Genomic DNA, 22,736 nt, shown 5'->3' with positions numbered 1-22,736 from the left:
TGGTTTGACAGCCCTTGAAGAAGGGATTGCATGTGACACAGCTCTTGTTTCATAGGGTGAGAAATCCCATAGGAATCCATCTTCCCCTGAGGGAACATCAGACAAACTGGGAAATGGATGTGCCCCCCATCAGGCACAGGAGGTCCATGTTGCTGGAGTGAAGATCTTCTATGGCTCTCAGACTGGCACAGCAAAGGTATCTGTACTTTTATTGCGCATCTGTGAAATTGCTTTGAAATATTGTTGGGATCTGAGAAAGTTGCTTGCCTTAAAACACTACCTTGGGTACAGATCTGGGAGTTCATCAGCACATTGATTAGCTTGTTACAATCATTGCCCAATGTGCAAGATAAATGAAAAATTAAATAAAAGTAACAATTTTCCTCCTTCCTTTAAGCAAGGTGTGCAGGAGAGGTTGATTATAAAGCTAAAAGTTCACTCTTGCACTATAATTTTAATTTTATAGCAAGGCTTTGTAGAGAGAAATTCTGGGTTTGATGCTTTCTTGTGAAGAAATGTAATTTGTATGTGTAGCTGTGAAGTGATTAGTCATTATAATGTTGTAACTCTCAGCCAGTGTACTCCATTTTTGTTTTAATGTGAGGAATTGCAGTACCAGTTGTCCAGGCCACCTGTGTCATTATTCTTCCTGTGCTGGGAGAAGTCTTGTGGCTGAGCACAGCAGGGCTTGTGTGGCTTGAAGTAATTGATAACTTCCAATATTTCTTTATTCAGAGATTTGCCAAGGTTCTGGCTGAAGCTGTTACTTCCCTTAATTTGCATGTGGAAGTCATTAACATGGGAGACTATGATCCAGAAGATGGTTTAGCAGAGGAGGTGGGTATGGCATAAACACCAGTAACAAGTACAAGTTTTTCCTGGGGTTGTCAAAGCTATTTCCTTCTTGTATTCGTCTCCTATTGTTCTGGAAATCCCCCAAGCTTTGTGTTGAATTGCCTCTCTACCTATGCAAATGTAGCCCATCAGTCCTCAGCAGAAAATACCTACATTTTGAGAATTTTGAACCACTGGTTGGACATTTTGTTGTGACAGTGACTCTGTATGAGCTAGTTCTGTAACTCAGGGATGAGCTGGGTGAGAGAGGTTACTCCAGGTGCCCTGTACACCTGGACAGGTTTCAGAACCAGAGCAGGAAGGTGGCAATGCCTCTGCAGCCTTTAGAGGCTTTTAAGATAGAAACTCCTTGTGAGGTGTATTTATGTGGAGTAATCCTTAATGGGTTTTTCTTCCGTCAGTATTGATAGATGCTACTTTAGAGTTCTAATTAATCCTAACAAAAAGTTTTGGTGGGAACTACATGCTGGGAATTCCTTCAGGTATCAGTATGAATTGCCAGCATTTGATACTGCCCCTAACACACCTGTAAATGTGAAATTAAGAAGTTTGAAGTATTTATCCATGGCGTACTTCCCTGATGAAGGAGTTGGGTCAGGAAGCTGCTGATGAGGCTGGATGTCCAGTTTTGCTCTGTCACTGTGTCCCTGTTCAGCTTGACCTCTCTCTGTTAATTTAAGGTACTGTGCAAATTGTTCAGCACCCTTGGGATTGTCACCTGCACCATCCCACCCCAGCAGGAGACAGCCTTGTCTTTTGATTTCTCCCAGGTGTCTGGGTGTTGTGACTCTTTGCTTTCAAACAAGGTTCTGGAAAATGCAGTAATTTTTTTTTTTTTTTCTCCTGTCCTGTTTGTATGACCAGACAAGCAGCAGGAACATCTGTGTGTTCCTGGTGGCCACCTACACAGAGGGGCAGCCCCCGGAGAGCGCAGCCTGGTTCTGCAAGTGGCTGGAAGAGGCAGCCAATGATTTCCGTGTTGGGAAAAGCTTCCTGCAGGGCCTGAGATATGCCGTGTTCGGGCTGGGGAACTCGGCCTATGTGGATCACTACAACACAGTGAGTGTCCCTCCAGCTCCCTGCTTGGCTTCTGCTCCTCAACAGCCTCAGCTGCATGAAGTGCATCAAACCCAAATGAGGCTGGTGGTCTGTGTGGGAATTGCAGCTGTTGTGCTGACTGGGTGAGGCACTGGGTTTAGGGCTTGGGCAGAATATCAGAGCCATTGAGATTGGAAAAAGCCTCTAAGATCACTGAACCCACTGTGTACTTGATCCCCACCTTGTCCCCAGCCCAGAGTGCTGAATGCCATATCCAGCCCTTCCCTTGGCACTTCCAGGGATGGGGACTCCAGACCTCTTGGGGCAGCCCCTTCCAATGCCTAAGCACCCTTTCCATGGTGAAATTCCTGCTGGTGTCCACCCTGAGCCTCCCCTGGCCGAGCCTGAGGCCGTTCCCTCTCCTCCTGTCCCTGTTCCCTGGAGCAGAGCCCGACCCCCCCGGCTGTCCCCTCCTGTCAGGAGCTGTGCAGAGCCACAAGGTCCCCCTGAGCCTCCTTTTCTCCAGGCTGAGCCCCTTCCCAGCTGCCTCAGCCTCTCCTGGGTCTCAGCTCCTTCCCAACTCTGTTCCCATCCCTGGACACACTTCAGCCCCTCAAGGTTTTTCTTGGGGTGAGGGGCCCAAAAGTACCCCCAGCACTGGAGGTGCTTCAGCAGTGCTGCTGCAGAGGGACAGTCACTGCTCTCCCTGGTCCTGCTCCCACACCATTGCTGGTACAAGCCAGTGCCATTTGCCTTCTTGGCCACCTGGGCAATTCAGCTTTGAAGCAGTTGGATTTCAGATGGGAAATGAGTCCCACAGGCACTGGGAGGTGTGGTAACACATTTGGTAAATCCTTACGGAGATCGTTTCCCAACTTCAAAAGCTTTCTGCAGTCACCTGAGGGCACAGCACTGTAAGCTGCTGCCTTCTAAACGTGGCTCTTTTTTATGATGTGGGTTTTAGCTTTTTATTCTCTGATGTGAACTGTGGCAGTACCTCTGCCTGATCATTGGTCTTACCTCACACAGAAAAATGGCATCACTTGTCACAGGTTATGTTCAGAGCTGGGGCAGTGTGTCACACATGTGGCCATTCTGACCAACAAGCACCACACAGAGCAGTCTGTTCCCAGAGCCCATCCCTTCACCCCATGGATGGCAGAGGGATTTTCCAGTGGAGTCTGAGGGGGTGTGGTGCTGGTTAGGCTGCCCTGTGTCTGTGCTGAGCCAGCACCTGCGAGGGACTCCCCAGGTCCTTACCCTGCAGTGCCATGCAGCTCACTGGCTCTTCCCAGGGCTGATCCTTGCTTTTCTGGTTGGCTGCTTGTACTTGGTCCTGGTTTAATTTCCTTTCCAACCCTTCCTCCTGCCCTAGGTTGGAAGGAGGATGGACAGGTGGCTGTGGATGCTGAGTGCCAGCAGGATCATGACTCGGGCTGAGGGGGACAGCAATGTGGCCCAGAGCAAGCATGGCAGCATTGAGGCTGACTTTGAGGCCTGGAAAGCCGAATTCCTGACTCGGCTCCAGGCACTCTGCAGAGGGGAAAAGAAGCCCTGCAGTGGGAAGTGCAAGAAGGGGAAGTGCAAATCTTCAGGGAAGCAGAGCAAGGAAAGCTCAGACCATGAACATGGGACGTCGGAGCAGGAGAACACTGAGGTACAGCCAAAATCCTTGAGGCCTTATTTTATTTGGAGCACTGTTTGACTTCTCCACTTCTTCCTGCAGTCCAGAGGGCTGCTGTGGGAGCCTGAGACTTGTTCTGGAGCAGGGGGAGAAGAGAGCTGAGATCCCATGGCAAAAACAAGTAGAATGAGCCATCCGAAAGAAGGACCAAAGGATTAGTGATGGACCCAGGCTCAATGGCATTTGTGTGATGAGGGAGTCTTGCTCCTGGCTGGGTGTAGGAACGCAGGACATCCCTCTGGCTACCCTGGCTGGCTTGAGACCCTGGCACAAAGTCAAAAACACCTGTGGCTTTGATTTCAGCCCAGCTTTGTATGAGGAATTACAAGCCACAAGGGTTTGAGTAGTGTGGTAGTTGAATTAACCCAGGGTGAAAAAGTAGAATTTTAGGGTTTTAAAATAAGGGGTTCAAGGGGACGAGAGAGAGAGATTTGGGCGTGTCCTGACCTTCTTCTCCTCCTTGCCCTCCATGTCTTGCTGTGATGGTGACACTTTTATGTTGGTTTAAGGTAGAGACACACTGTCCAACATAAATGATAGATATTGGCACGTTATTGTAAACATAGTACACATAGTTTTTAGCATAAAATGGTAACATCACCCCAAGGGTGTGGGAGTCTGTCACAGACTGACCTGCTGGACAGACTGCAGCTCCTTGAGAAAGCATGTTAGAGATAGGAGAAAATAAACAACCTTGAGAAGCCGACCCTGCTCATTCCAACTTCTTTGGCTGTGCAGGCTGGGAGAAAAAGACTTTTTATGATCTTGGGGTTATCTCGACCCCCAGACCCCCGAGAGCTGGGACATATGCTCCATGGAACCAGGCTGGGTTCTCAGCAGAGCCTTTGCCATGTCCCAAGCCCAAGGGGACCCTTCAGTTCCCTATGAGTCACTAACCTGCTTCCACTTCAACCTGGTGAAGCTCAGCTGCTCTGCCTGCATCCCAGGGTTTTCCAAAGGCAGCTGGAGTGTGTTACCTGAGCAAGTCCTGTTTCTTCTTTGTGTGTGTCTGCCTGTAATCATTTCTCTTTTCTGGAGTGTTTATTGATTGCAGATTTGGACTAAGAAATCCTTTCTATTGCTCTCCAGTCCGAGACCCAGAGCTGCTATGGCACGTTAATCCTCCCTCGAGCCATATACTGTGGGTTGGAAGTTATTGCTGGGTTGAATTTTATAGGAAAGTAAGTGGTTCTTCTGGCTGGGTTTGGGAGTGCTGGCTGCTGCAGAACAGGAGGAATAAATCTTGCTATCAGCAAGGCACTTGGGTTTAAAGGGGTTCAGGGTTCTATTTCTGTCCTACAGGTTTTGGTAGGCTATTACTTGAGTGGTCTTCACTGATGAGGAAAGCTCATTGCACTGGTTAGCTTAGTCTTATATTTACCAGTGAGATAAATGCTTAATGTTTTTTTCTCTGCTCTCTCCCATAGGCAGAGGAATTCTTTGAAACCAGTAGTGAGGAGGAAGCTGGAGGCACAGATTCTGTAGTTGATGTTGAAGATCTTGGCAATGTCATGGGCTACATGAAGAAAGCAAAGGTACTGCTGTTAGAGGGGGTGTGGAATGGTCAGGTCTTGTAAACTGGGCATCTTGATTGATTAAAATAGAACTGATTGGATTTGAATTTGTAGGGTTTGGTTAAAGGGAGAGTAAAATACGAGCTGTTGAAGCACACCTGTTGCCAAAAAGAACATCTTTGGAGATGTGTTTGGTGTAGTCACAGACTGACTCTGTGGCTTGCTTACCAAGCAAATGCTGCAGCGGTAACCTGTGACTTCCAGTCTAAAGGAAGATCTACTTGCAGAGCTATCACTGGATCTGACTGCACTTGAGATTCCCAGTGCAGTGGCTGAACACAAGTCCTGTTCCTGTACTGCCTGTGGGTTGTCACTGAAATGCAGGTGTGAGGACAGGGGCAGAGCTGCAGATGCAGCAGGAGCACCCAGCTGCCAGAGCACCTTTCCTTGATACTGCTGCCCTGGGGTGAAGTCTGTGTTTCAGACACTGGGCATGTCACCCAGCCCCAGTTCCTGCTCCATCCCAGGCTTTTGCTGGGTCCTGTTCCCAGTGGTTCTGTTGGTGTCCCTTTCCTGTGCTCAGTCTGAACAGGGATGTGTCACACTCGCCTCGCTCATACCAAGCAATAGGGAGAGGAACAGCTGCAGGGCCTTGCTGTGCTCCCCAGCCTTTGCTGGCTGAGCAGTTGTTGGTCAGGGTGGTGGCCTGTGATGTGCTCTGAGCCCATCTGCTGACCCCCTTTGCTCTCAGGGACCTTTGCATGGTGCTGTCCATGCCCTTCTCACCAAACCGACCTCTCTGTAATCACACCTTCCCTACCTTGGGTGTGTCTGCACTGTGGGGCTTTTCACAGCTGTTTCCCAAAATCAGGCCCTGGCATGGGGTGCCCAGAGCAGCTGTGGCTGCCCCTGGATCCCTGGCAGTGCCCAAGGCCAGGCTGGATGGGGTTTGGAGCAGCCTGGGACGGTGGGAGGTGTCCCTGCCTGTGGAAGTGATGTGGAATGAGATGGTCTCAGGTCCCTGCCAATCCAAGCTGCTCTGTGACTCTGTGAAAATACAGCAATGTCATCGGTGGTCTGAGCTGAGGTGGCACTGCTGGGCTACCTGAAGCCAGGCTGTGGCTCACAGGAGTGTGTGTGCTTGGAGGGCAGGAGCTTGCAAGGGGAGCACGGGATCTCTGTTCCTCCCCTTAGGGAGGGGAAGGAGGTAAATCAAACGCTGCTGTTTGTAGCCAGCTCTGTGAGGAGAGGAGCCCCAGTGATGGGGCAAGGCTGGCTGCTGTGAGAGGGCTCTGCCCCGGAGCCGGGATCGGCCTGTGCACCGCAGCCCGTGAGGGAAGGCTGGGGAACCTTCTGGCTCCCTTTCAGAGCGAGAAAGGACCGCGGTTCCTCGTGGAGAACATGAACGTTGTTCCTGTCTCCTCTCTCCTGTGCTCGCCACTAGAGGTCAGCGGCCAAAAGGGAGCGGGGTGTGCGGCAGCTCCTGGGCGGTGCTCCAGCTCTGCCGGGCAGTGGTGACAGCCAGCGGTCGTGTGAAGAATTGGGCATTGAGCTTTCCCTGACTGACAGAATATAGCAACGTCACGATCGAGGAGCAGCATAACCCAGGAAAACCACCTGTCATAGGCCAGTTTACAAATAAAACATGAGCATAGCAATAAAATACTTTCTGCTGTTCACTGGAAGAAGTCAGTGCTGAGGTCAGTGTGGTGTGGGTTTGTACAGGCAGAGAAAGTTCACTGCTGTCTGTGCCTTGGCTGAGGCAGGATCCAAACTGCTTTCTCCTCAGCCTTCCTGGTGCTCTGCTGGAGCCAGGAGAGGTCTGGGTGTTGGATGTAATCCTGTTCTGCAGTAGCTGTGACTCTGCAGATCAGGTTGTTGTGGCTGTGTCCCAAGTGCCACCCTGATCAGAGGGGCAGCTGCTGCCTAAACACAGACACTCACCTGGAGCTGGAACCTGCAGGTGTTGATCCTTTGAGCCTTTTCCTTGGAGGAGCTGTCAGAGCTGTTCTGCTGTGAGAGCTGAACACTGCTCCTGCAGAAGATCAAATCCTGAGGGGGAAAGTGTTGGTGTGGGCCTGAGAGCTCACTCTGAGTGTGCATAAGGGCACCTCTGTTTAAGTCCTGTCCCCTTTCTAGGCTCCGAGTCTACACTGAGAGTTTTCCTGTACCAGGTGAGTCATTCTGCCTTTGGCCATTTTACCCATTTTCCCTCTCATGGAATGCTGAACTGTGTAAAATGGGTGTGACACTGTTGTTTTCCCTGACCTAACCTGTTCTCCAGAACTCCTTGTCCACGCAGCCAAGCGCTCTGGGCTTTGAGATCTGAACTGCTCACACACAGGTGAGCAAGTCTTGAGAGGAACTTGGATATCTTTAGGGTTATGTCACAGACAGTTTTTCTTCCTCAGAGTTCCTTGGGTCAGGAATGTGCCTGATGCTCTCCAGCAGGAGTTCTATGGGTGTCATTGTTGGGTATTCACCCCTCTGCCTATGGGATGTGGAACAGCAGGTTCTGCCTTGTGCACTGTAGTTAATTTGGAATGGTTTTGTGTCCAGCTTTCATCTCTTCTGCATGGATTGGCTCTTGTGAGACTTACTAGTAGGTAAGGCAGCTGTGCTGGCACAGATAGTTGGAATTCCTTATTGTCCTGCCTTTTCTGGGATGGCAGAGTGAGGCTGTGGAGAAATCTAATAAATCCTTGCTCACATCTCTGCTGGTCATCTTAATTTCATTTTACATCTGCCTTTTGTTGTTTGCCTTGATGGAAGTCAAGGCTGAGATTGTCTTACAGCTTTCCCCCCCATATTCTGCAGGTTTGTAAAGTATTGTCAAAGGGCTTGAAGCAGGTACTGGATTCCTGCAGCCATGTGGACCAGGCAGATGGATTCAGGAGTTCCAGGGGAATGCCAGAACCTCTCTGCCAGGTTGAATTATAGCTATTACAAACTGAGTTAGGGAAAAGATGGATTTTTGAAGAGCTGCTGAGTGTGAAGTTACACAGCTCATGGTGATGGTGCCTTCGGCACACTGAGTCTGAGCCCAAACTGACACAAGGTTGGGTAGATATTGGTAATATATTCAAGTATGTTATCTGGTAGCTGATCCAACAGCAAATTCCACATGAGTTTACCAAATCTCATTATATGTGCTGATGGCTTTTAATGAATTTAAGAACGAGGTAGACTTTGGAGTTTTGTGGTTGTGGCACACTTTGCCTTTCCTCTAGAGTTCCTCCTTTGATGTGGGTTTGTCAGGGAAAATTAACTTTGATGGTGTTTGTGGCCTGCAAGGTGCCATTAATAACAGGGACACCAGTTCTTAGTGTGGATTATCTCCCCCAGCTGGGAGATCAGCTGAAAGGACAGATCCATCTACACTCATTCCCAGGGAACAGAATGACTTTATTAACCTTCACATTTCTAAACTTCAGGCATGAGTAATAGCAATAATAATGTCCTGATTCTTTGTTTGATGGGTTTGGAAGCAGTCAAATGGGCATATTTGTTGATGCAATTTTGAGATTAATGCTCATGTTTTCTACAATAAGGAGTGTAATGATGCTGACAGGCTATTTGCAATGGAAAGAGAGAGGGATTGATAGGAGCACACTGAGAGTTTCCAGGAGCCAAACCCTGCCCCAGTGTGTTTGGTTTGTGTCCCTCTGTGTCCCTGGGCCCCTTTGGTCCCTGAAAAGTCCCCCTGGGTTAGCCATTGTAAATCCCACCCCTTCCAGCATTTCCCGGGAGCTCTTGGTGCCTGGGGCTGCTGTGGAAGCCCAAACCTTGCAGGCCTTGGGTGAAAGAACTCTTAAGGAAGCTGGGTTTGGTTGGAGTGGGGCAGTGGGCAGTGAGGCATTTAATGCCTTAGGTTTACAGACCAAGGATCGTGTGCAACTTTCTGCTACAGCTAGGAACTTTTGAAAGGAGGAAAGACTAGTCAATGATATGTTAACCAAATGGAACAAAATTTGAGTATGTAACTTGCAGTTAAAACTGACGTGGACAGCTCCAAAAGCTTTGGCTTTTAATGGGTGAAGGATTTCTTTATGAAAAATGTGCCCTTATCTGCAGTAGCTGCTCTGGGCCAGATTCTGACCTGTGCTACTGTGGCTCAGAATACAATGTGAGTCTACATTTTAAAATGAGCCTTAAGAAATTAAATTACTTCTTGGGGACTACTTCTGTCATTAACAGCAGGATTTGCCATAGGGACACTTTGCCCTTCTCCTTTCCTGGGTTCAAATCTTTTTTCTCTAAACCTTGGCTAAGGGAAAGGATTACAATTGCTAAACAAAATTATAAGAGATCTTGAGGCATTTTCTGAGTGAGGCTTGTGAGAGATAAAAGGCAAAGAAACCCCCCCCCCCAAAAATAACTTTATTGTAACCTGTGTCTGGATGTGCAGTCTGCAGTCTCTAACATGTGGCGTGGCAGTGACTTCCTTGGTAAAAGTATTTGAGAGCTCTGAGTATTGATTTGCAGCCTTTTCCTGACCACGTCCTTTGGTGGAGATGGTCAGGACTGACCCTGCAGCAGCCCAGCTCTCCTGTTCACCATTTCTCACCAACTTTGTGCTCCATTTCTCAGGTGGTTTTCTTTTTGCTGTGCGTTTTTTAAGTCTCCTACTTTTCTAATGACAGATTTGAGCAGACTTCCTGAAATTTTGCAAATCAGTGCAGCACAGCCTCTCTGCTCTGGAGCCAGGCTGGCAGAGCTGGGAGTGCTCACCTGGAGAGGAGAAGCTCCAGGCAGAGCCCAGAGCTCTTCCAGAGCCTAAAGAGGCTCCAGGAGAGCTGGAGAGGGACTGGGGACAAGGGATGGAGGAACAGGACAAGGGAATGGCTCCCACTGCCAGAGGGCAGGCATGGATGGGATATTGGGCAGGAATTGTTCCCTGGCAGGGTGGGCAGGCCCTGGCACAGGTGCCCAGAGCAGCTGTGGCTGCCCCTGGATCCCTGGCAGTGCCCAAGGCCAGGCTGGACAGGACTGGGAGCAGCCTGGGACAGTGGGAGGGGTCCCTGCCCATGGCAGGGGTGGCACTGGATGGACTTTAAAGTCCCTTCTAACCCAAACCATTCCAGGATTCTGTGGTTTTTTTTGACCACTTGAAAAATTGCTGTTGAAATTAAATATTAAATTTCCTTTTAGTCCTGAACTCATGGAGAGGAAAGGAGTGGAGAAGTCTTTACAGATCTGTTTAAAAAAGAAACTGCAGAAGATGGCAAGAGTGTGGAAGGTTGTGTGCTGCCTGTTCTGTGTGAGAGAGCAGAAAAGACTGAATGGAAAATCTTACTGGTTTGAATTTGGGCATTTGGGACACTTGTGAAACTGTGTTAACTGGGCTTCAGTTGGCATTTTCGTAGCACAAAAGAAAGAAAACGTGAAAATATGGCTCAGTTTTCAAGTATAAGCAGTGCCTTTTGGTTGGACACAGACACATTGTTAGTTTTGACTCCTTTGGTGCCTTTCAAAATCAATCTTCTTCCTGGCTTGTCCAAGGAAGTCTCCCAAATCAAACAAACTCTGGCAGGGGCCGTCAGCAGTGTGTGAGTTGAAGCTGTGCTTCAGCAGCACCTTGTAAAAGCTGTCCTACAGCAGAGTAGTGCTGCTGGAGCTCAGTGCAGCACTCTGAACCCCCTGTGCAGCCCTCCAGATACATTGGAAAGTTGTGACCTGGGAGGTTTCTTGTCCTTCAGGACTTGAGCTGATGTTGAATCTGTGAGAAAGTGACTTTGGTGGGATCATTTTTGCCTCTGCATTTCAAGGAAGATGCTCAGTGCCCTTTCAGGCTGATGCACTTGGATGGCAGCATAAGCTCCTGTCACTGCTTGTGTGCAGGAGTTTGGGATTTAAATGCTGTAAATGTCCAGAAATCTCAGCACTGACTTTTCAGACAAAAGGAAATGGAAAATTCCCTCCATGAGGATGAAGCAGCAGGTCTGTTTTCCTTTGTTTAGCTGGGAGCTGCTGCCTCAGGACAACACCAGGGACCTTCTGTATCCTACAGCATAGGGAGGGAGATGGGGATTCCACCTCCTTGTTTAAAATTCACAGGGGTTTCTACTTTGAGAGAAAAGTCCTGTTTCTGAATTTGGGTTTTTTTTGGTATCAGACAGAACTTCTCAGGGGCCTTCCCGATTTTGAAGGGAGCCTACAAGGAGGATGGAGTGCCAGGACATGGGGAATGGCTCCCCACTGCCAGAGGCAGGGATGGATGGGGTATTGTTCCCTGGGAGGGTGGGCAGGCCCTGGCACAGGTGCCCAGAGCAGCTGTGGCTGCCCCTGGATCCCTGGCAATGCCCAAGGCCAGGCTGGACAGGACTGGGAGCAGCCTGGGACAGTGGGAGGTGTCCCTGCCATACAGGGTGAGCTTTGGGGTCCTTCTTGATCCATTCCACGATTCTGTGACTTTAGGGCCCTTTTTGAGAGCACCTGCCCCAATTTTCCCTTGTGCCCCAGGCAGCTGATGTTTCAGTCATGGCCAGGTGCTTCATTGCCCTGTTCCCCTCTCACTGCTTGTGCTGCTCTCAGCCTTTGTGCTCCACTGGGCAGTGCTGGGGTGGGTGTATAGCCTGTGATTATGTAGGCTCTGGCAGCTGTTTTTAATAAGATTTGCTGTCTATTGGGCTGTTAGCTGGTTCACAGCTCGCTCACTCAGAGTTCTCAGCTCTCCTCTGCTGCAGGAGCTCCAGGCTGTCTCTGCTGGTGACTGACAGCAGCGAGGGCCAGGGTGCTGTGGGATTGACGGGGTGTTCATCCCTGGGCTCAGCAGATTGCAGCTCTGTCTCTGCCTGTCACAGCTGAATTGTGACAGCCACAGCTGTGTTCCTGCAGGAGGGTGGTCCCCAGAGTGCACCCTCTGCTCCTGTGCTCGTGTTCAGAGGCGTCTTTGTGGAGTGGGCTCCCTATCTCTGTTTTCCCATGTATTTCGGCCCTCCAGGAAGGTTGTTTTGTAAGGAAAGGAGTGCCATTCCTACGGTCAGCCTGGGGTCCCACTAGCTCCCCAGATCCCCATGTGGGTCCTGTCTCTGGTGCCCCTGCCAGAGGAGGCTGAGGAGGGGAGGAACTGCCAGCATTGCTGACTGTCCTGCTGCCCCTGGGGCATTGCTTCCAGAGCTCTGCTCTGTGAAGTTTAACTCTCGTTCATGCAATTCATGAACTTTAATAGTTCATTCCTCAGCTCCTGGGCAAGTGTTGCTAATCCTTCTTGCCAGGCAGCTTTTTCTGACAACCTGGCCAGCGTTCCCTCAGTGCTGTTCTGTTAGTGCTGGCTCCAGCCCTGGTATGTTCCTCTTTGCTTTAATGCTTTTCATTTGGGAAAAGATCCTGGAGCTTGTAGGTGGATGAGGCTGTAAATCATGGCAAGGCCAGGGCTTCCCTTTGTCTGACCACTGAGAGGTTAGGCAGGAAAGAAGTTGAGTCATAATTGGGTGTAAATTTTTTTCTGAGAATAAAATCTTTTAGGGGAGGTTTTTTTTTTTTTCCCTGCCATGGCACATCAGTAAATAGAGCCATGAGGCTAAAAGTGCTAAATGCAGTTAATTTAGAGAATCATAGAATGGTTTGGGTTTGAAGGGACCTTAAAGCTCATCTTGTTCCATGGACAGGGACACCTTCCACTATCCCAGGCTGCTCCAAGCCCTGTCCAGCCTGGCCTTGGACATTTCCAGGGATCCAGGGACAGCCAGAGCTGCTCTGAGCACCCCATGCCAGGGCCTGCCCATCCTCACAGGAAATAATGTCTCCTTATATTGAACTGCAGCTTTCCCTCTGTCAGATTGAACCTGTTATTCCTTGTTTTGTCACTCCAGTTCCTGATGCAGGCTCCTGTAGCCCCTCCAGACCTTGGCAGGTGCTCTGAGGTCTCCACACAACCTCCTCTTCCTGAGTCTGACCAGCCACAACCTTCTCTGCCTCTGTGTGGAGTTTCAGTGTCTTTTTTTATTCTTTCCCCCCTGCATTGATCACTTTGAAGAGTGCTTGATGGATAAAGTGGGAAACAGGGAGGTGTCAGGCACCTGGCCATCCTGGAGAGGGCACTGCAGGAAGGACAAACGGCAGTAGCACATCCTGGTGGCCACCTTTGGGGGTGGCTGGGGCTAAGTTTGGAAGATTTGGAGGAAACCCTTTGAAACACTGGCACTGGGATTTGTCCTGGGGCAGGGAATCTTGGTGCATGGAAATTGTGTTTTCCTTGCCTTGGGAATGTGCTGCCTCTGCCTGTTGTGCTGCTTGTGTGAGAGGGAAAGGGAAGGGTGCTGCAGAGGTTCAGCTGGCTTTATCCACAACCAAACCCCTCCAGCCTGCTGAGCCTTCCAAGGAATTGGGGTGTATCCAGAGGTTCTCCTCATCTCTGAGCCCACTTCTTTGTGAGCTGCACCTCCAGTTTTTGGCAGTGAAGTATTACATGGGCCTAAAAAGCTGGCTCTTGTCACTGCTTGCTTGATTTGTTATGGAAAGACAATGATTTGCCTTGGATTTACTGCAGGGCTTTCTACTAAATCACCACAACTGGAGAAGTTTCCTCTGGGCAAAGTTAACTTTTTTCCCCTCCTCTCCAACCCTCAATAACAGATCTGAAAGGTTTATTAAGCAAAGAAGTGAAAATGCCTGTGCAGTGAATTCCATTTCCTACCAGGAGTACGTGCAGCCAGTGCCCTGCCAAAGTGAACAAATCAAGTATTGCAGGACAGGGAAAAACAAAGCATGGTTTTGTTTACAGGCTCTCACATCGGGGTCTGGGCAGGGAGAATTGTGATCCTCCCTGTGAGGGAAAAATCATAATTGAACTGTATTTCTGCCCTGTCACGTAGGAATTGGATGTTGTTCTATTGAAGTGCTTTTCTCAGGTGCTGCAGTGACGGGCAGGTAGAAATGCAAATGTTTTACATGCAGAAGGACTTTGTTTAGAGGCTTTCTTGGATGGGATCTCTAATTTGTAGTTAATTCAATGACTGCGTTTTTAATATTAGGATGTGCTCCATAGTGGAGATTTAGCTCTTCTGGGAGGATTGGCCTGGCCTGAGATGGTAAAGCACAGACCAGGAGGTTTAAATCCTGCTCAGGACTCTGAGGGGTTCCCAAATCACAGGATCAGGGAGTGATTTGGGTGGAAAGGGACCCTAAAGCTCCTCCAGTTCCCCTTGCCTGCCATGGGCAGGGCTTCCTTCCTCTAGCCCAGGTCTCAGTCTGTGCTAAGGTAGGGCCTTGCCTGTGGCCTAGGTTAAGTGATGCCTTGTGGCAGGACAAGCTCTTTATTTAGCACTTGGAAGATGAAGTTTTTTATCTATTATCTCCGTCCTTCCTTATGCATGAAGCTTTCCCAGCAATATTAATATTTTACTGTTGAAGAGTCTTGCTGATAAATTAAGATCAAGGCTCAATAAATGAGCTTTAAAACCCACTAAATGGCAATTAATTATTAGATGTAGGCTTCCAGGAGAGTTTTGATGTGTTAGAGAAACCAATGAAGTCCTGCCTAAAGGCTCAGGAAGCTGAATGGAAGGAAGTAGAGGGTGGATACAGCTTTCTCCTTCAGAAAGGACCATGTTGTGGCACTGGTTGTTGAAAAATACATTTCTGAACAACATCCCTGAGGCTGTGGGCAGTTTTATCCAAAATGAGTAGGGAAGGTAATAATCTCTGTCACTAAATGTTTTACTCTCCTATTTCCTTCTCAAGTGTTTATTAGGAGCTCTGTTTTGTCCTTGAACTTCTGTGTGTGGGGGTTTTAATATTCAAATTTATTTTTCTTTGGAGGCACCTTTTATTTTCTGAGCTGTTGCTCAGGTACAGAAGCAGTCTGTTTATGTGCAGGAGCAGCCAGACTCCTCTCCCTGTTTATGAAGAGCAGTTTGGCAAGTCAGGAGCACTGGTTTCCTTAGTGATGCTGACAGTTGGTGAGGAGACTCAAACTGAAAGCATTTCCATTAACTTTTCCATGGCTTTGGCACAAAAGAGGCTTGGATGCAAAATAGCCTCAATGTTGTCAAGACAAAATGTCCTCTGCTGGTTTTTGTTGTTTATCTATAACTCCTTCAATGAAAGCCATAAAGGACTGACAGATTACAAGTTGCATGAAATATCCAAGTAATTATTTCCACTTTGATGCTTCTTTGTGCAGACATGAAACAATGAATACCCATAAAGTCTCAGCAGTGACACTCACACAGCAGGGGAGTCACCACTTGTTACGTGCCAGGGTTTGCTTCTCCTCCTATGACTTTATCTCAATATCTGCAACTCCTGCTCAGGGCTTAGCTGTGTGTGGAAGCAGCTGGAAGCCAGACCTTCATGGGTTGCTGTGGGCAGCACAGGGGGAGCAGCATTTTCCTGCAGGCCTTTGCTGTGGCTGAATTTTGGTGGTGCAGGTGGCTGCTGCTCCAGCAGCTGCTCTGTGAACTCCTGGTTGTGCTCCCTGAGCTCTCCCAAGCAGTGGCACTCCAGGCACACACTGGTTTGGTTATTGTGCACTCATGAAACATTGGGGCTTAAAACCTGGAGTTGCTCTTGGATGAGATTTCACTCCCTGGTTGTTAAAATATCCTTGGGAATTTTATTGCTGTGTCAGTGGGACAAAACTGGTGTTCTGGGGGGTATTTCTTTTCCAGTTTACTGCCCTAAGTCACTGCTGGGAAGAAGGATGAGATGCAGGATGAGAGGAATTGCTGTGTGGCACTTGGCTTGAGTCAATCCAGCAGGTGTGCCCCAGTGTTGGAGGTGAGGCCTGGCTCTAACTGGCTGTAATTCCCTGTAATTCTTCCAACAGAGAGAGCAGGAGCTGCAGGAAGGAGCTGCTGGAGCTGAGAGGAGAGAGATGATCACCCCAGCCCTGAGGGAGGCTCTCACTAAACAAGGTGAGGCTTTGCCAGAGCAGCTGGGGCACAGCTTGGAGCCTTGGAGCTGGCTTTGAGCAGAGCAGTGGGAGAGGGGTTCTGTGTGGCTGAGGGGCTGCCCTGGGCTCTCATGGCAGGCCTGACCCACAGACAGGACAGGACACACGGAATGGCTGGGGCTGGAAGAGCCTCTGGAGATCACCCAGTCCCACAGCACCAAGGCAGGTGGCACAGGAATGTGTCCCAGGGGGTTTGGGATGTGGCCATAGAGGGAGACTCCAGCCTACTCTGGGCAGCTGTTCCAGAGCTCTGCACTCTGTGGGAAGAAGTTTTTCCTCAGGTGAAGATGGAATTTGTTGTGGTTTAGTTCATGGCTCTTGCTCCTCATCCTGTCACTGGCACCACTGAACGGAGCCTGGTACAACCCTCTGATACCCCTGGGGATATTTTATGGATTGATGGGATTCCTCTCAGCCTTCCCTTCTCCAGACTGACCAGGCCCAGCTCCCACAGTCTCTCCTGACCCCAGATCATCCTTCTGGCCTCCACTGGACCCTCTCCAGGAGCTGCTGGTCTTTCTTGAGCTGTGGAGCCCAGAATTGGGCACAGCCCTGCAGCAGTGGTGCCTCACCAGGCCTGAGCAGAGGGGCAGGATCACTCCCTGACTTGCTGGGAATGCTCTTCCTGATGATCCCAGTGGCCCTCCTGGCCCCCAGGACACTCTGCTGCAGCTCCTCATGCAGTGCCTGGAGCTCCCATGGTTGAATGTATCTGCTGGGGCAGCTTGAGAGATGTGCCCATGGTCCCACACTGCTGCTCCCGCAGTGTAGGTTTGTCAGGGAGTGTTTAATGATCAACTTTGCATCTGTTTTGCAACTTTGTCCCTTGCTTTTATCTCCGTTTCAAACTCTGATTTGTTGCTGAAACACTGTTTCCAGAAAAGGAATTAGTTCAAACTAATTTTAACCATCCAGTAGATGTTTAGATCAGCAGCTCTCCAATGAGAGCAGTTAGAGTGAATTTCATGTCTTTCTTTAAAGCAAAGGACCAGCCTGAGGGGAGCCAGACTGAGCCCTGCAGTTCAGGAGCCTCAGCTGGGAGTGGCAGAGCCAGGAGGAGGCTGATGTGAGCTTCCCATTGCTGCTTACATGGAGACTAAAGGGGAGTTTGGTCTGGTTTCTTTTCTCTCTTGGGGTGGAGTGTTTGCTGCTAAATCAGCGTAATAATGGCATTGTTAAGGTTGCAAAAGGTCTTTAAGATCAAGTTCAACCACCAATGCAACATCACGCCCATGTTGAACACTAAGCCGTGACCTCAAGAGCCACATCACAATTATTCAGCACTTCTAGGGATGGGGCTGCCCTGGAAGCTCCTGAGAATGCCCCTGCATCACTGAGGGCTGGGCCAGTCCAGCTGTGCAGCCCAGCCCTGCTGGCCCCAGGGCTCAGCTGCCCTTTGGCCTGAGCTTTGCAGTGCCCAGTGTTCTGCCCAGCCTATGGCTGCCAGCTTTGGTCACTGGGTTGGCATCAGCCTTGGCACAGCTGGGAAGCAAAGTGTGAGGAATGACCCAAGGGCTCAACAAGGAGTGGCAGAGACTTTGCCTTCTCCTCATGGCCCTCAGGGAGCTGCTGCTGGCTGGGGCCAGTGCAGTCCTTGGACCAGTCCATCTTTTCAGTCTCATCCCTGAAGGTATGGTGTGGTGGCAGTTACTTTGGGTTTGTTTGTCATGTATTTGACTGCATTGTATTTATATTTTACTTGATTTTGTGTTTAAGGTAGTAGCCTTCTGTTTTTATGTATTCATGTTATAAGTTGAGGCGAATAATTTGATTCAGCCTTTTAAGATCAATTAATAATTTTATTAATTACAGCAAGCGATAGCAAGCAAAACAGCGCTGGGTTCAGCTGGGAGCCTGGCTCCACCAAAAGCTGACACCCTTTCCTTCTCTTCAGTCCCTTTTTATCTTGCATGAGTGGGGGTGGTGAGTCTCGTTCCACCGTGGTTATCAGTCCCAAAAACAATGGATTTCACAAGTGGGGTGGTGTGTCTCCTTCCACTGTGGTTTATCAGTTTTCAGCAACAATGGGTTTCCACTGCGGTTATCAGTTCCAGCCAGTCCTGCAAAATCTTTCACAATCTTTGTTTGTGGTTACCAGTCCAGCCTGCAAATTCCATGTCCCGACTTCCCCCCCTTTTATCCTAATTTCATACTTTTGATGAACAAACAAGTCAATGCAGTTTCTCACATTCATATATTTAGTTATTACTAAAGAAAGCAGGGGATGGGGGCAGTGCTCTGTGCTGGCCCTGCCCTGTGTTCTGTGTGGTGGTTGGAGCATTTCCCTTTGGTTTGGTCTCACCAGTTGCTGGAACTCAAAATGTCCCTCAGACATTTCTGGAGGTTCCAGGCCCAGGTCAGAAGCATTTGAGATCCTGGCAGGCAGCTGGAAACAGCTGTGATTTTGAGTTTGAGCCATGGAATAATTTACTAACTTTACAAGAAAAACAAGAAGTCACAAAAGTTAGATATTACAGTAAAAATAATTACAAAATAGAAAGAAAAATTTTTTAGTATTATACAAGAAAATTTTGACACCTATACAGGGGGGTTTTTACTTTATATGTAAAAGTCAAAAGTTTTAAAATAAAAGAATGTAAGCCAGTCCTGTTCCTCCTCTTTCTTCTTCCTTACCTCCATGTTCTTAATAATGTTAACACTCACAGATTAGTTTAAAATAAAAAACCACCATTTAATATAAGTAATAGATATTAAAAAAAAACTATAAACATTTATCACATAATATACCGTATAAAAAATAGCAACAGCCCAAAATTGGGGGGAGGGAAGAAAAAGACAGCAGTCAGAGAGGGTATAAAGAGTATGTGTGCCTCTGCCTAAGCTGCTAACCAAACCACAATAGCCAAAAAAGACACTCTTTTAAATAGCTTACAATAAACTACCTTGAGACCAAACAACAAGAAACTGCTAAGTTTTCTTTAAAAGCACATGTTAGAAGAAAGACTTTACCACTAGACAGAACCCCTAAACCAAACCTAAGTTCCAACAACCAGTCCCTCCTCATTTGAGTTTGGGTGTGAATGGAACTGTGCTCTTGTACAAAGTGGCCATTTGGAAAGTCTTTCTGCCATAATTCTTTTGACTCTAAGAAGGCTCCCCACAGAGCTCTGATTTCCTTGTGACACTCCAAGGACAGGAATTTGTTATCCAGACAAGCGGGTCCACATTTTCCCTTCCTGCAGTGCTCATGGTAGTGCCAGTATTGGAGCCACTGGTAGGATCTGCTTACATAAATCTGCATTTTCAAAGACTCTAAACTGTTGTGTCCTCACATCCCAGCTGCCTCTCCCAGCTCTCCCTCCTCTGCTCTCACCAAATTCTTCAGTGGTCACTCAACTGTAAGAAAGAGAAACTGCATTGTGGGTTTTTTTTTTATGTCATATAACATTTTTCCCTGTAAATAACACACCAGAAAGGCTTTTGTGGCTACAGAAATAAAACAATTCCCTTCTTCCCTCAGCATCATTCTCCCTAAAATAACAAGTGCAGTGTAGTCAAAAGATTATCTCATTTATTTTCCACCAACTGGTTTATTTGGGTGTAGGCTCAGTGTCTTTTCAAGAGTATCCCTGAGGGCATAATTAGCCCAAGAGAAGGAAAATGAGTATTAGTGGTTCAGGGAGAGCTGTTCTTTGATACTGCAGTTGCATAACAAGAGGTTTTCCTTGGAGCAGCATCTCCTCAGACTATGGATTCACTGTGGATTCACCTTCAAAGCAATTTACCTTCCTCGAGGTAAAGGGAGCAGTGCTTAAGCAAAGGTTTTTATTTTAGCCCTGGCATTGGCTAAATTGGCTAAATTTAGCCTCCCCATTGGGCTGCAGAGGTATGAACCCTTGAAGCTGCCTGCTTGCAGGTACCTTGATAACAGCAAGATACCTTGATAGCAGGTTCTCAGCAAGAGCTGCTTTTGAAAGTCCCAGGCAGAGGCAAGACAATTCCAATTCCATTTCCATCAGTGCCCAGCTCCACCTGAAACAGCAGCACAGCTCTGAGGCTTTGGTGAGTGCCAATGCACTGTGGAGAGGCTGGCAGTCGTTGTTAGTTGGGTTTGCAGAGCTCCTGGTAGTGCTTCAGTCATTCTGTGTAGCCAAAAAGAAATGAAATAAACTGAAAGTAGAAACAAGCTTTCCATGTTCACATTTCCTGTGGTGCTTGGTGAATACAGCCCAATTCCACATTTGCTTTTTGGGGTTGCTTGTAAATTTTTGACACAATCCCTTTTGGGCTGAAAGTTGCTTTTGCTTGGCCTGGGTGCCAGAAGGATTTAATATAGGGTGAAGGACTCATGAGCCTTTCCAGTGTTCCTGATTTCTCAGGAAGTACATTTAAATCCTTGGTGAGGGAGTCTGGAGCTGCTGTTTCAATAGGAAAGATGAAAGTAGAAAAACACAGTAGGGTTTTCTTTTTCTGTAAAACAAACAAAAAATCCAAAACATCCTTCAGTGTGTCATGAGAGGGTCAGGTTGGATTTTAGGGAAAGGTTCTTCCCCCAGAGGGTGCTGGGCACTGCCCAGGCTCCCCAGGGAATGGGCACGGCCCCGAGGCTGCCAGAGCTCCAGGAATGCACAAGTGGGGTTGTTGGGGTGTCTGTGCAGGGCCAGGGCTGCACTGGATGATCCCTGTGCTCCCTTCCAGTCAGGCTGTTCATGACTCAGGGGCTGACCAGGACTTTGTGCTCTGCTGGGGTTGGTGGCATCATCAGTCACAGCTGCTCCTGGATTTGCCAAATGTTTTATTGACGCTGATGGTCTGACTGAAGCCAGCCACATCCTGCTGGATGCTGGCAGCTGGGAGAGGAATTGTTCACTGCCTGCCTGAGCTATTTGGGGATCAGACATGATGAGTCTCAGTGCCAGACACCTCCATCAGCCCTGGCATGTCACAGGGGTTGTTCAGCAGCCCCAGGTCAGCTCTGATGCGCTTCCTTTAATGGGGCAGGAATGGAACAGGAGCAGTGAGCCCAAAGCCCTGAGAGCTGAATGTTTGCTGAGGAGGCTCCCCACTGCCAGAGGACAGGGTAGATGGGATATTGGGAATTAGGAATTGTTCCCTGGGAGGCTGGGCAGGCCCTGGCACAGGTGCCCAGAGCAGCTGTGGCTGCCCCTGGATCCCTGGCAGTGCCCAAGGCCAGGCTGGACAGGGCTGGGAGCAGCCTGGGACAGTGGGAGGGGTCCCTGCCCATGGCAGGGGGTGGCACTGCATGGGTTTTAGGTTCCTTCAGGTCAGACCATTCCTGGATTTCTTAAGCTGCTCACACTGTGTTTCTGCCATGCTCTTTGTTTTGCTCTCTCCTGCTGTAAGAGGGCCAAACAAATCCCTGCTCTTCCTGTCTGGCAGCACTCTGGGAATGGGTTAATGATGCCAAAGGCTGACCCTGCTGACATTGGATAAATTATTCTGTCCCACAAGGATAGTTTTGCTGCAGTCCAGTTGGTTCTGTCCTTACTGGTTAAGGAAGGCTACAATTTAGCCCCAGGGTGCCCAGGACACCTCTATTTTACTTGTCTGCAAAGACAAGTGGTGCATTAAGAAATAGTCTGGGCTTCAGCAGCCAGTTAAACTGTCGTGCTCTGACTTTGTGCTAAATCTGTGGTTTGGCCTGTGTTTTTTAGTGGGGAAAGGCAGGCAAGAGGCTGACTGAAGACTGGGCTTTTCAAGTGCTTACCAGCCTGGAGTTCAGGTTTCTAAAAGCTTTGGTGGCTTTTGCTGGCCCTTCTTGGGCTGAGGTTCCCAGTTCCTGCAGCTCTTGTGCCCAGCTCAGCTTGGCTCTTTGTGCTGAGCCTCTGAAATGTCCTGTGCTGCTGGCTGGGTGCTTTGCAGGCTCTGTGCTCCAGAGTTTGGGATCTGGCAGGCTTTGGGAGGAGCTGTTTAACTCCAGGTGGCACTAGCAGCCCACAGCTGGCTCTGGGATTGGTGATACTGGTGCAGTCCCCAGAATGTGCTACAGAAATCAAATACCGGCTGTGGGCAGATTAAAAATTACTTTGCTAGCTAACAAATTACTTGTGGTGAGCAGAATAAATATAGTGACCATGCCCAGGCACAGAGATCAATTCTTTAGGAAATGTCAGTAAATGAAGGGCAAACACAGAGGTAAAAGGAAGGGATTCAGGCAGCAGAAGATGCTTAAGCCCCACTGTGTGAGAGCTGCCAGGAGCTGGTGGAGAGCTGACTGCAATTCTGATGTGCTGCCACAGCTGCAGCACCTGAGCAGGAGCAGAGGAGATCGATAAATCACATTTAGGGGTCTGGTTCTTCTCTCATGTGTTACCAGAGCTGGTAGAATGTATGACAAAGAGGAAAATAAAAATAAACACATTTATATTTGAAGTGCATCCTTTTTTGATTTGTTTTAGGTTTTGGCAGGGCTTTGGGGAGTATTGGGCTTTGAAATTAAGTCTAAGCTGGAACAAAGTACAGGATATGTTCAGGCAAGGATAAAATTTGCTGTCCTTTCTTTGTAATGTGACACTTGCCCCACACAAGGGGACAGTTCAGGCAAATGGAAATGTGGAGAAGTGAATGTGCCATGAATGACTGAAAAGTGTCTCAGGAAAACAGAACAGAAAAGAGATGCAGCTCATAGCAGTCAGCAGTTCTGTGTGTTACCTTTGGTGTGTTCTGGGTGCTTCAGGAGGAGACTTGTGCAGGTGGAACCTCCCATTCCAGACTTCAGCCAAAGCTGACACTGAGGAACAGCTCTTAAAAACACCAAGTGCTTGCA

General features: G+C 48.6%; 1 protein-coding gene across 7 annotated transcripts in view; it reads left to right on the top strand.

Moving 5' to 3' along the window:
* The window catches only part of LOC110472027 (S-adenosyl-L-methionine-dependent tRNA 4-demethylwyosine synthase TYW1), a 97,499-nt gene that overhangs the window by 2,500 nt on the left and 72,263 nt on the right, over window positions 1-22,736 (top strand). For all 7 annotated transcript variants that reach the window (XM_077787468.2, XM_085557108.1, XM_085557109.1 and 4 more), the window contains exons 4-9: window positions 56-196; window positions 736-837; window positions 1,720-1,914; window positions 3,269-3,550; window positions 5,005-5,112; window positions 15,863-15,950. In XM_077787468.2, coding sequence (XP_077643594.1) covers window positions 56-196; window positions 736-837; window positions 1,720-1,914; window positions 3,269-3,550; window positions 5,005-5,112; window positions 15,863-15,950 — 916 coding nt within the window. The remainder of the gene's footprint in view (window positions 1-55; window positions 197-735; window positions 838-1,719; window positions 1,915-3,268; window positions 3,551-5,004; window positions 5,113-15,862; window positions 15,951-22,736) is intronic.

The sequence above is a fragment of the Lonchura striata genome, chromosome 19 (assembly GCF_050655825.1).
Source record: "Lonchura striata isolate lonStrDom1 chromosome 19, ASM5065582v1, whole genome shotgun sequence".
Taxonomy (NCBI): domain Eukaryota; kingdom Metazoa; phylum Chordata; class Aves; order Passeriformes; family Estrildidae; genus Lonchura; species Lonchura striata.
The sequence above is the reverse complement of the archived record's forward strand: the minus strand, read 5'-3'. Positions and strand labels throughout refer to the sequence as shown.